This window comes from Emydura macquarii, unplaced genomic scaffold (genome assembly GCF_026122565.2).
Source record: "Emydura macquarii macquarii isolate MOO-44397 ecotype Brisbane River unplaced genomic scaffold, CSIRO-AGI_Emac_v2 contig_3044, whole genome shotgun sequence".
Classification (NCBI taxonomy): domain Eukaryota; kingdom Metazoa; phylum Chordata; order Testudines; family Chelidae; genus Emydura; species Emydura macquarii.
The window spans coordinates 340182-353326 of record NW_027133181.1 but is presented as its reverse complement, the minus strand read 5'-3'; the positions used below and the strand labels follow the sequence as shown (position 1 = coordinate 353326).

The window sequence follows — 13145 nt, the reverse complement described above, 5'->3', positions numbered from 1 at the left end:
TACCTCAGTGTAATATCATCAAGAGTCAGGACAATCTAAAGAAGATACAGAAGGAATTACTACCATTGTGTCCCCCCCCGGTATCTCCACTAATTCCTTCCAAAGCACAGCGTTAATTGGAGACACAAAACTGGGAACATAAGGGCAGACACCCCACAGCATTCAAAGCACAGCAAAAACACCACATCCAAACATCTCAGTGTAGCTTTCATGCACAGACCACTTTTCATCTCTGAGGTCTCCTGAAGACTGGGATGAATCTCAGGGGATGGAATTCAGAAGCAGAAGATAAAAACAAGGTTATCATTGCTTCTATGGATATAGTTCTGATATGAATAATAACTGCATGTTACTTCTCCCAAGCCTACATGAGACCCTTAAGGACAGGGTCTTTTATCATCTCTTCAAACCAGAGGAAAGAAAAGGAGATCTAAGGAGGAAATGTTTGATGCCCTCCTTACAGATTCTTAAAAAAACAAACCAAATCACACACAAAAGACCTAGAGAACATTTTTATGTCAGAGGAGAGGGAAGATATGCAGCTACCCAGAGACAGCACTGAAAGTGGCTGGGACAGTACTGCTACTACCAAAGACACTGTAGAGAACGACAGGGACATGCAAAAGCAATTCCTCAGAGCAATGCACTGGCAAAATGCTCTGTTGGAGCACTTGCTGCTGTTAGGCCCCCTGGAGAAGGTGGTGCTCCCAAGCAGACACAACCATATTCTATAGCTCCTGAACACCAAAGGGTCCTGAGAACATCATCATCATTTCCCACTGTAGCCCCACAGCCATACTACCCTCCTAGCACCGGGCAGCAAGACCACCTCCAAGAGCCCAGCACATTGTACCTGGCAACTTGATTACAATTCTAGAAGACAGAAGAACAAGTGTAGTAAGGGCAAGACATTCACTCGCTTGTGAAAAGGCACCCTTCCCCTCGATTCTTCTGTGCTAATAGTGTGGTGGAGGGGGCTGGGGTATTTGAATTTGATTTTTTCAGTTTAAAAAGGTTATTTTAACTTGTGTTTTGTGTTTTTACAATCATTTACAATTTTGTATTTTTTCAAGTTTAATTTTTGGGTTTTATGTACTTGCATCATAACTTGAGCAATAAAAACCATGGAAAATTCATAAAGAATAGGCACGCTAGTCCCATCAACTGCCCCTATACAGTTCGGGAACCCCACATATGCAAAGTCGTCAATGGATCTCCTGAGCATTACCAAGCTTTATAACCTGGCTCACCAGTACCTTCTGTGTGGCAGCACACACCTATATGACAATGGACCTAAACAGTTGATTTCCCCACTCCAAACTGGTTGGCAAGGGTAACTGTCAGTGGTAGCCAGCTTCCAGATAGCAATGATGATCTACTTCTGAACAGGTATGGGACACCGCCTGTTGGTATGCTCCTGCAGTAGCAGCTCTGGGCCAGCTGAGTGCAGATCTCAAAACAAGTTGCCTTTGTCATTCTGAAATTCTGTTGCCACTGCTGATCATTCCGGGACTGTAGCACAGTCCTCTCCTACAACCTGATGCTGGTTTCCTGAGCCCAGGAACGGTGCTGAACCATACGAAGATGCTCCAGGAATAGCTTGGTGTGACACTCTGTACCTCAAAACAGCACGCTGGAGCCCCCATATTCATCACTGTGATAGATTATGATATGTTCGGCACAAAATATACCTTGTGAGGTACCATTTGAAAAGTCATGATCTGTTGACCATTACTATCCTGTTGGATTATGTGTGTTACCATTGTATCTTAAATTATGTTAGGCGTGTGTTACTGAAATATGTTGTGAGACACCCACAGCCAGCCTTTCAGAGGCAATAAAGGAACAACTGACCAGCCAGATTCATAGAGGACCAGCCAGACATGTGCTGATGGCCAACCAAGAAGAATAGACTCTTCAAGAGACTGATCAGCGATAGCATGTACGTAATGGGGGCTGCCTAACACCCACGTCACAGCAAAGATCTTTCTAGCACCTGGAGAGAAGGTGTAAATGAGGGTTGATAACATAACCACTTGACCTCTCTCCTCAACACTGGGAAGACTGCTTGGAAGACAAAGACTTGGAACTGGGGAGATGGTTCCCAGGCTGAGAAGGAAATACAGTCTGTGTATTAAGAACTGTAAGCAGCCTGTAACATCTATTAGGGTGAGAAAAGCTGTTTGATTCAAACCTTAGTTAGAACTTAGACTGTGATTATTTTTATTCCTTATGTAACCACTGATCTCTAGACCTGCTACTTATATAATCACTAAAATCTATCTTTCTGTAGTTAATAAATCTGTTTTATATTTTATCTAAAACAGTGTGGTTTTGATTGAAGTGCTTAGAGAATCTCAACTCCAGTTAACCAGGGCTGTTGCACATCCACTACCCTTTGTTGGAATGGTGAATTAATTAACGAGCATGCATTGTACAAGGGAGTCTTGAGCAGTGTAAGTGGTATGTTTCTGGGTGCAAGGTTGGGGTGATTTGCTGGTGCCTCTGTGTAATTCATGAATGGCTTGGAGAGCCTTGATGCAATTTAGCTGGGTGTGGGCCTCCACATGCTGATGGCTAAGTGATCACAGCGCCTGGAGAGGTTTGCTGCTTATCACTGACATCGTATTGTGAGAGACAGCCCAGTCTAGAGTTAAGGGGATACAATGGTCCCACAGTTTCAGGTTGAATTCCAGGGATGCTATCACACTGGACTAGTCTAAGTTCCTGTTTTGGCCTGCTTGTCCTTGTCTTCTGCCCACTGGTGCTGTTTCCAGAGCCACTGTTGTAGCCAAATCACCTCTGCAGAGGTGTGGCAGCTGACTTCTAAAACCAAAGCCACTCACCAGAAAACTCATATAAAGCATAAACAGCTGCTAGCACAGTGGTGCAGAGAACCCTTGCATCTATGGGGGCTAACAGCAATTCAAAAATGGTGCTAGCCCACCGAGAAAGAGGAAGCATAGGATGGAAGGAGCAGAATAATGGGATTTTGGGAGCCTGATCCACCCCTCTGCCCCCAAATCTAAGAATTACGCGGGCTTCCACTATGTATCCCAATATGTAGTGAGAAAAATCTCAGAAGGCACATGGCTCAGCAACAGAGCAGAGGACTATGAGGTACCTGCCTGATATGCCAGATTCTTAGCATGCACCAAGCCCATGCTGCATGTACACAGTGATGCAAACTGAAAAAGGGCACAACTGCCACATCTGCATACTCTGAGTGCATCTCACATATTGCACACCAACTTAGTATGAAATAAGGTCCCTGAATAGACAAAGACTTCAGATTAACACTACTTGAAATTAAAATTCTGGAGACAGCAAGTACTTGCTCCAAACACCAGAAAATAACACAAGTCTTAGTGCAGTTAAGAATTATTTTGTACTTAAGAGAATTTTAGAATACAAGATAATCTATGTTGAAGACTTTGGATTCTGCATGCAAAAAAAAAAAAAAGCACAGAATAAAGTGTCTGTTCCACTGCTTGCAGTGTCTTAGTAAGCAGCCTTCTGAACTTTTAATATGTAAAGGAAGCAACTTCCTGAGCTTTATCACAAATAACTCATGGCCAGGGAAGGGAGTTTGAGAGTGAATTTGTCCAAGGGATAATGGGAAGAGACTCTGATGTTCCTCTTCACGAAGGCCAGAGCAGGAGATTCCTGCTTTCAATCCATAGTCTTTCATGGTCCTGTTCCATGCAGCAAAGTATGGGAGGCAGTCACTCACTCCCTCCGCCTTCCTAATTTTCACAACTATTGGAACCATTCATATTTGAATACTGTGTCATAGGAGTAGTTTCATTCAAGGACATTTCTTAAAACAGTAACACTGGTAAAATGCTTTGAGTTGTGAAAGTGCTAAGTTTTATTTAATAATACTTAACACTTAAGTAGGAGCTTTATATACATAAGATATAATGCTAAAGTTCTAAACCACAGAGAAGGAAAGGCTTATTTCTTATATCATACTAACTAGATTTATGGCTGTTTTCTCTAAAAACCCAACAAACTGAACTAACTGAAGATAACCTATATAGTTCCCTATATGCTCCCAACACTGAAAACTGAACTCTCAGGCCTGGTCTACACTCGTGGCGAAATTCGGCGGCACTCAAAAGTATGTATGTAGAGTAGCTTGCGTTGTATTAGTGTTGTATCCTCACTACACTGTGCTGACAGGTAATGAATGCCCCCTTGTCAACACAGCGTTAATCTTTTTGCAGGGGGTGGATTGATTGAGTCGACTTCTGGATCAATTGAGCGTGTCTCCACTTCTGCTCAATCGATCCCGGGGGGGGGGGCAAATGTTCCACTGAGAGTGAAGACATACCCTTAGAGTCTGTCTCCAATCTCTCAGTTATTTTTAAGGCACCTCTCAGCATGGTGAAAGTACTCCAATGCTATTACAGTAGTTTCTGTATGTGGTGTTTTTAGAGTTGTTTTTTTTTACTGAAACACTAACATGGGGAAGAGAACTGTCAGTTTAAGTCCCAGAACCAGAACAGACATAATGGCCTATATTCTTGTAAGTGACTAGTGATTGTAGGTGCCTCCATTTTGGGGCATTCAAATCAAAAACTCTTTAAAGGGGACAGAATTTCAGAGGGGGTCACTCAGCACTTCCTAAAATATTCATACATCCTGTGAGATTCAGACCCTTTTAAAATATTTCAAGTTGGATGTCCCAAAATGGAGGTACCTAAAATCACTAGTCACTTTTGAAAGTTAAGGCCAATACTACGAAAAGGTCATTAGCACTGTGAGCATTCAATGTTGCAGACAAGTTTGATATGATGGAGCAGAGCTGTTACAAAGTGCCACAATCTAACTTTAGCTTGAAAAGATAATTTTAAAATTCCAAGCATTTTTGATAGTATGAGCAATTAACATTAAGCAATAGTTCAGTCTTATTACCAAGGTTAAGTAACACATCATACAATGGAAATGGTTATTTTCTAGTAATACTACACAATTTTAGTGTGTATATAGAAGGAAAAGCTCCAAAATACACATCTGTCAGTCCATTAGTCACAGAATCAAGCCATTTTTGAACACCGTTCTACCAAATAAACCCACAGCTCAATTTATCCATACTGTGTGATTTGTAGTCCTGCTATGTATTTACGCTCTTCACTATGATGCAGATTAATTTACAGTCAATGGAAGATTTAAGTCTCTGATTACATCTGTGAATAAGCAACTGCTAGGATTTGAAGACTCATACTTACAACTGTGCCTTTATCTGAGCAGATCCTTTTGGCAATTGATTCATGTAGAGAAAAATATTTATGTTTTGCTTTAAACTGAGCAGGCTTGATGCTGGTTCCAGACAAAATATGGATTTCTCCATCATAGCAGGATTTTTACTATAGAATAACAAAAGCTGCCTGTAAAAATACCTAAAACAAAGTGTTACAGATCAAGAAATGCTGAAATATGCAGACTTGTAATGATTTAGCATATTTGTTTAAAAAAAAAAAAAAAAAAAAGGCAAAACACCTAAATTCATTTTAAGCTGCTGAGCATTTACACACAACTATTTTATTCAGCACATGTGTAAAATTTGAATAAATAATCTAGAAAAGAAACCTGAAATTATACAAGGCTTCTGATTTTTATCTTTAATCCACAGACACCAATAACCTCCCTCCCAGTACAAAAAAGAAATTGGTGTCTACCAAACACTAGAAAAACACCAGGAATAGTTATTTCTAAGGACTTGTCTAAACAGAGCAGAAATGCAGGCTAGAGTTACTACATCCCTATATTGTTGTACATTAATTGACCCATGAAGATCCTGCTGGTGTGTATTAAAAGTTCCCTAATGTGCTTTTATGTAATCCTGTTTTTAACACTACTATGCTAAAATGCACTAGGAAAAGACAGAAAAATTGCTTAAAGTGAACTCATTAAAGTAGACTAATGGTGTATAATATACATTACTCATTATACTACATACAAAGAAAAAATCTCCTAAGCCCCTAATATTTGGACAACACCATAAAACTCAGAAATTGCTAAAAAAAATTAAAAAACCCCAAAACAGTAGCCCTAACCATATAAAGCTACTATTCTCAAACTGCATTAGCATTAATATTTAACTTAATCAAAAGTTCTCTGCAGTTCTTGTAGTTTACATACAGATCTTCTTACCTAAGCAGAGCGCGCCTTGCAGTAACAACGGCATGACTGTCATGCAACACTCTCCCATCATGATGAATGCACTGACTGTAATTGAATTCCCCCGTGCCTAGAGCTACAACTTCATACTGTCCAGCTAAAAAGAAAAAGCAGTTAACAGGTAGTTTCATATGATTGAAGGATCCCCTCTTTTTAAAACAACTGCTTATAAAGGAGGAATTAAAAGGATTCCAAAACCATTTTTGGATTTGAGTGTAAAAGGGTAGAAGAGGAGAGTCTTTTAGTCTAATGAGGATACCCATTTAATTATTAGTGGAAATTAGATTGGTAGATAAGGTAGGAAGGTATTTATGTTCAAGTGCTTAGAGCATATTTTAAAACATTTCATTACACACCTTTTGACCACTATACTTTTAAAATCCTGGTATATCACTGACCCTGTAGTCCTTGACCAATTGTAAATTGAAGGGGATAACTGAGAAGAATTCAGAAATCTGCTCTTCTGAAAGAGTCAAGTAGTTTTTAAACTCAGTTTTAGGGGACTTTTAAAATTTTGTGTCAAACAGATAATGATTTTGATGACTCACTCAACTGCCTCAACTCAGACTTAAGTGACAAAAAGATAGATGTATCCGTGCAATTACAGGTTGCACAAACACTGCCTACAGTGCAATCAATGGCACAGATGGCGTACACACTAACTCACACAGGAGGTGGGGGAAGAAGGATGGTATTGTACTGAATGTACAAAGATGAATTTGTTCACTCCGTTCAGTACAGTTGGACCTTACCATTGTCTCCTTGAACCCCTCTCCAAGGGTTTTCATTAAATACTCAAATGCCTCTCTTCTCCTCCAGTCTCCTTGGCCCCACCCTCAGTTTGTAGCATCTCCCTTCTCCTCTGTGGTACCTCTCAGAGCTTCATCAAGGGTTTGTTAATTTTGCAATGACAAGTCAAGCTTATCTCACCACTTTGGCTTTCTTATTACTGCTGTTCAGTCCCACATCTACAATCATCTGGGTGATATCTCCTCCAGAATGGCCCATCAGTTTAAGATCAGTATGGTAAGAACAAGCTCATCTTTTCCCTTTCCTTCTTCATATTGGCAGAGGATGCCACCATCTTCACTATTCCCCAAGTCAGCACTATCATAGTATATCTGGCTTTCCCTTTATTTCACCCCATTACTCATTTTTTTTGGCCTTACTACAACTTTTCCTCCTCTCCTTGCCTTCCCCCAAAAAGGTTTTTTCTTTTCCCTAAACCCTTTGTAAAATTATTGCAACCGTTCCTCTCTAACATAGATGTCAACATTGCTCCCCCCATTACAGTTAGAATGCCAGCAAATCCTTCCGCCCTGATTAACTCCCTGACCTTGCTGTTAAGAGATGGTAACAGCAGAGTTTAGCAGTGAGTGTGTTCCAGTTACTGCCCCTTGTGGGGCATGGACTACTTGTTCTGTCTTTGTACAGTACCTAGCACAAATAGGGTCATGATCCACAACAGGGACTCCAAGGTGCAATAATAACAATTAGAATTTAAAGCTTTCAACTAAGAAATGTGTTATTAGTCTATCTGATAAGCCACCCTTTAATTTAATTTATTGAGAACTTCCATTGAAATGCATATAACAAATCAAACACATTAACTCATTGTGACTGCCCTCTGAAAGTTCAAAATGAAAGGTAAGGTTGAGCAAGTGAGATTATACAGAAGTTTCAACCCCAACGATCTTGAGAAGGCCTTACATCTTTCAGCTTCTCTGGTGAGGGCTAACACAATGGAATGCTTTCCGCTTCAACGCATACAAATATAGATCTATACTATCCTTACAAGGAAAGTACAAAAATGTTCTGTTTTGCATAGATGATTTTATGGCATGTCAAAAGGAGCAGGATTAAGATTGGTTTGCTGGTTATGGAGTTTGTTAAACTCCCATACTTGTTAACCTACATTGCTATATTGTGCTTTGTGTGTATGCATCCTATAAATACAAAAGGGTTTTTTCGTACAAGTGCTCTGAACATCAAAATAGACTTGCCTTTTTCAATTATGAAAGCAGCCAATGAATTGCTACAACTCTGGTATTCAGGATATTTGGCAGTCAGACTGTTAAAGGTTTCTCTGATTGATTGTGAAAATTTTTCATACACAAGATGCCTTCTCTCTAGTGAAGAAAATAAAGGGCTACAGAAACCAGCAAAATATCACTTTGTAGGAAAAAATAAAACAAAGCAATGTCACCCATTCAGATGAGCTACAAAACTGAACATATGATAAAGTCCTTCAGTACTCTCACTAATCGATACTAAACAATGCAAACTGGCATTTTTTAATTTAAAATAATTCAAAATGCACATGAAAAACTGAGAATAAGAACATTCAAGCAATTTATACTAGTATACTCCCTAGAAGCAATCTATTAACCACAGCCTTTTATCTCTTGAGAAAGACTAGAGTTATTAACTCTACCACTGACTCACTGTGTGACTTTAAGCAAGTTAATTTGTATATTTATCCTCACATGACGGGTATACCACACTTACTTCAAAGCTTGCTAGCAGATTAGAATCACTAAAGCACAGACGTCCTGTATGAACCAGGTAGTAATATTTTTCAAGATATCATTCAGTTTGCGGGAATGGATACCAAATACAAATCTGTAAAGACATCTGTTAGCCTTCCAATTTAATTCTTTGGAGGATGGGGAAGGTGGAGGGGGAAATGGATTTCCTACCATAAGGAATCTTTGAAATACAAATGGATTCAGCTGAAACTCTGGTTTCTGCAGGAATCCGAGGAGGCCCTGTAAATTTAATAAGAAAATTTCAACTAGGAGAAACATTTAAGACTTCAAAACATCCACTGTCATACAGAATTTTTAGCAATAGAGTAGTTACATTTTAGTTATCCCAAAATAAAGGTTGTTGAAAAGAGGTTTTTCAAGTTACATAGATAGAAATAGGAATGTCCTCAAACACCCAGGATAATTTTAATTCACACTTTGCCATCTGTCAATTGTTTTATCATTGAACAAAAATAAGCTTCTTCTCAATAAATTTAGTTTCCCTAAATTAGTTCACATTCTATAAAGTATTGCTCTCTTTCAAAGCTATAGCATGTGAGGACAAAAGATTATTAATAAAGTCCCCCTCTCAGAAAAGCAGAAGATTAACACTGTGATGACAGAATTCTTAAGAAAGCAGTAACTTAATGCAACAGACCTTTCAAAACAAAAAAGTCTGAGATCATGAATTTAAAAATCACTTTTTACTGGAAAGAATAACTGTAATAACATCAAAGACTTTACAGAAAATAAAGAGCAATAAGAAAGTTAACCCTTTGTGACACAATGTACCCCATATACAGCCTTATGGTGTGACCGTATATCATTCATATTCACCCTTATAGTGTAACTGTGTATTGTTTAATGCAAAGTGCATCATGTAAGGTGTTTTTGGAATGCTCACGACATACTGAACATTATTGTTATGATAGTGTGCTTCTTGCATGGTCACGTGTGGTTATGAAGCTCTGCTGTGTAATATTCCCAGATATATGTCTCATTGTTTGGAGCAGATCCAGGCAAACACTGACTGCAGAATGAAAGTTCGCGCCTTGCTGAGGCTGCATACAGGAACCATGGACTGGCCTAAGCATCTGATAAGGTGGTGCTCATTTGACTCAAGTGGAGGGAACCATGCCGGACATTGCCGGCATGACCCCAGGGGGTGTTGAGGAAAAGGGGAGATTTTGGTCTCTTGAGCTCTCCTTTGTAATGCATCTACAAGACAACATCAAGCAACTGAAAGACAGACCACAGGGGGACTAACTGAAGGAGTCAGCCAGCCTGTGGTAAGAACCATCTAAAGACTGTAAGGTTACTGAAATAATTACGCTTAGTTTAGAATGCGATTTGTTTTTAGATCTGATCAGGAAGAAATTATCTACATTATTCTGCCTTATAATCACTTAAAACCTTTCTGTACTTAATAAACAATTGTTTGTTTTATCTAAAGCAGTGCACGTGGTTTGGGTGTGTGTAGAGACTTCATTTAGAGTGACAGAGCTAGTGCATATTAATTTCTTTGATAGACTGACTAACCAATGAGCTTGCAGAGTCCAGTGGGCAGCACTGAACTCTGTAAAGTGGCAGTTCCTAGGGTTGCCTCTAGGACTGGGAATATTAGCTGGGAGTTACACCACTGTATAATCCCATGAGTGGCTGGCCAGAAGCACTCATTCACTATTAGTGGTCAGGGACCGCTTGCTTGCAGGATGCTGTGCATGGGCTGACTCAGGAGTGGGGGGTTCACACAGCGTGGCAAGTGCAAGACGGGCCCTGGGAGTGGGGAGATTGGGGTGACACAGCAATATACCAGTCCAGATTGCAGGGGGAATGTCACACCCTTTAAAACATTCTCCCTTTGGTAGATGGGAGGAACTTTTAAAGCAGCACTTAGGAATACAAGAGCAGGAAAAGGACAATTTAAGGATTGCAAATTGAATAACTCTGCCCAAAAAAATTAATTGGAATGGGCAAAGAGACACTGTTGCAGGGGTGTTTGTAGAGTAGCTTTGATTACATATATTATTTAAAAAATACTTTTGTTGTAGAAATGTTACCAGAATATTTACCTGAACTTTCAAAAACCTTTGGTGCTGTATCTTCCAACTGGAGTAGCTCATCAAGAGCCAGTTTTGCTGCATTTGATTTAGACTCCTTTTTGTTTTGCCCCAAACCTGTCTTATACTGAACTCCATCCACAACTGCACAAAAAGCAAAGTAAGTCCCCATGACATTGCCTTGAAAAAAAAATACACAGTTATAAGTTTATTTTTCAAGTATTCATTAGCTTTATATGCACTTATAATTACAGAAGATAAGATGAATACAAGGCCAAGATTGGTTTGGATTTGTTAAAACCTCTTTTTAACATCTACAAGAATTAGATTTCACATTTCTATTTCACCTTTCATCCAAGATTCACGAACAGATTTACAAATATTAATGAAAAGCCCATTTTTTAGAGGTGCTGAGTATTTCAATTTAATGCCTTCATATAGGTGCCTTTTATTTTAATGGAAACAATGGCCACTCAACACTTCTGTAAAATAAGGCTATTTTTCTAACTCTCAGTAGTCATGTGATATCTTGGATCTAAGCTTCAGATGGAGAAATTAAGAGTTAAAAAAAAAAAGTAAAATTTTCAAGAACACCTACACTCGGGAGCCTGTGTTCCATTTTCAAAAGTGATTTAGGAGCCTAAATCCTACTAGCTTTCACACAGTCTCCGAAGTGCCCAAGTCACTTCTGAAAAAAGGGTCTTACATTTATGGTAACATTTCTGACAATGTATTTCCCAACAACCCAACAAAGTCTGTCAGAAAACAGAATGCCAATTTCCCCAACATCTCATCTTTCCTCTTGGTTTAGTTTAACCATACACATTACTTCCTATTAGGCAGACAGCCCAAAGAAAACATGACCTTGGAAAGGTCAGGTTCCATCTCTTTTTGCATTGCACATGACAAGATAACCTCCTTTCATTATCACGATTTCATTTGTTAACCAAGGTAGTCTTGGTAGTCATGAATCTTTCACTGACAGCTTACTTCCTCCACAGTCCCAGCGTATCTGATTCAGTCTGGATGGTTTCAATTGAACAGTGTTGAAAAACCATTAAACTTCCCATACAGACGCAGGTCCATGGTGACCAAATATCAATGTGCACCACCACAAAATACATGAGTGGAGAAGATGCAAATTACACATTAGGAAATGAGTAGATTCAAGGTCACATAATATTAACTCATTCTGGTACAACTTTAGCAGGCCAAGTGGTAAATAAAATTGCTTATAAGAAGAATGACTGTCTATAGGTCTGTCTACACTGCAATTAAAAACCCATAGCTGGTCCGTCCGTTTAATTGTGATGCAGACTTTTGGGCTTAGGCTGCAGCCTGAACTCTGGGACTCTCCCACCTCGCAAGGTCCTAAAGCCCAAGATGCAGCCTGAGCCAGAATGTCTACACTGCAATTAAACAGGTCCTTAGCTGAGCCAGAGTCAGCTGGCACGGGCCAGCCATGGGTGTCTAACTGCAGTGTAGATATATCCTTTAAGAACTACTTAGTGTCTAAAATATATCTGTAAAAAGTATTCAAAGGAAGGGTGGGAGTTTTATTCTTTTCTATAACTGATTTTGTGGTGATCACATTAACCACTGATTGGATTACAGGAAAGCACTGTATAGGCATAGTAAAAAATAGCTGTTATTACATACAGTACAATCAGCATTTAAAACAAATTAGTGTGACTGGCTGATGCAGAAACTAGCTGCGTACATACAGAGCAACTTCATGAGGTAACAAGAACACTATCTTAAAAACAGAAGCATTTACCTTTTGTAACAGTTTCCTTCAAATCTAGTTGCACACGCTGCATTTGTGCAAACTGATGCAAGGCAGATACTGGATTTATCTCCCCACGTTTATATTTTACTATAAACTCCTTTGGTATTTTCTTTGGAAGAAGTGAAGTGACTGGAGGCAGATGGGCTGCTTTTGAATAAAGAAAGTCTGAAACATGACCTAAAATATATTTGTTAAATTAAGACCGCGTGAAAGTGAGAGAATAGTATTGCTGCATCTTAACAAAAGCTACCTGGAATTTGCATTTTATTCTAATTTAAGAGGTTGTAAGTAGTTTTGGTAATCCTATAAATGTCAGCGTCTACCCCTTCAAAAAAACTAGGGCTTGGTCCTTGACTATGAAACCTGATAGTCTTTGAAGTCAAACCCAGTCACAAGTCCAGAGCCAAAGGTCATAGTTTCCAGGGATATAAATACTTCAAGAGAGTAACTGTTTATCTAACAGATCAAAATCTGTTTCACTGTACAAAAAATATCAGAAGCACAATCCATAATTCTTTATTACAGTATCACAAAGGGCCATAGGTTTTTTGCATCATGCTGTGGACTCTCAGCTCAATTTTA

At 39.2% G+C, this 13145-nt stretch overlaps 1 protein-coding gene across 5 annotated transcripts in view; it reads right to left on the bottom strand.

Annotated features, from left to right (window-relative positions):
- Positions 1–13145, bottom strand: part of ADAD1 (adenosine deaminase domain containing 1) — a 37592-nt gene that overhangs the window by 21047 nt on the left and 3400 nt on the right. For 4 of the 5 annotated variants that reach the window (XM_067530223.1, XM_067530227.1, XM_067530225.1 and 1 more), the window contains exons 3-8: positions 12552–12740; positions 10787–10954; positions 8886–8954; positions 8190–8315; positions 6160–6283; positions 5235–5405 (exon numbers count right to left, since the gene is read on the bottom strand). In XM_067530223.1, the coding sequence (XP_067386324.1) occupies positions 5235–5405; positions 6160–6283; positions 8190–8315; positions 8886–8954; positions 10787–10954; positions 12552–12740 (847 nt within the window). The remainder of the gene's footprint in view (positions 1–5234; positions 5406–6159; positions 6284–8189; positions 8316–8885; positions 8955–10786; positions 10955–12551; positions 12741–13145) is intronic. The other variant, XM_067530224.1, reaches the window with a different exon arrangement.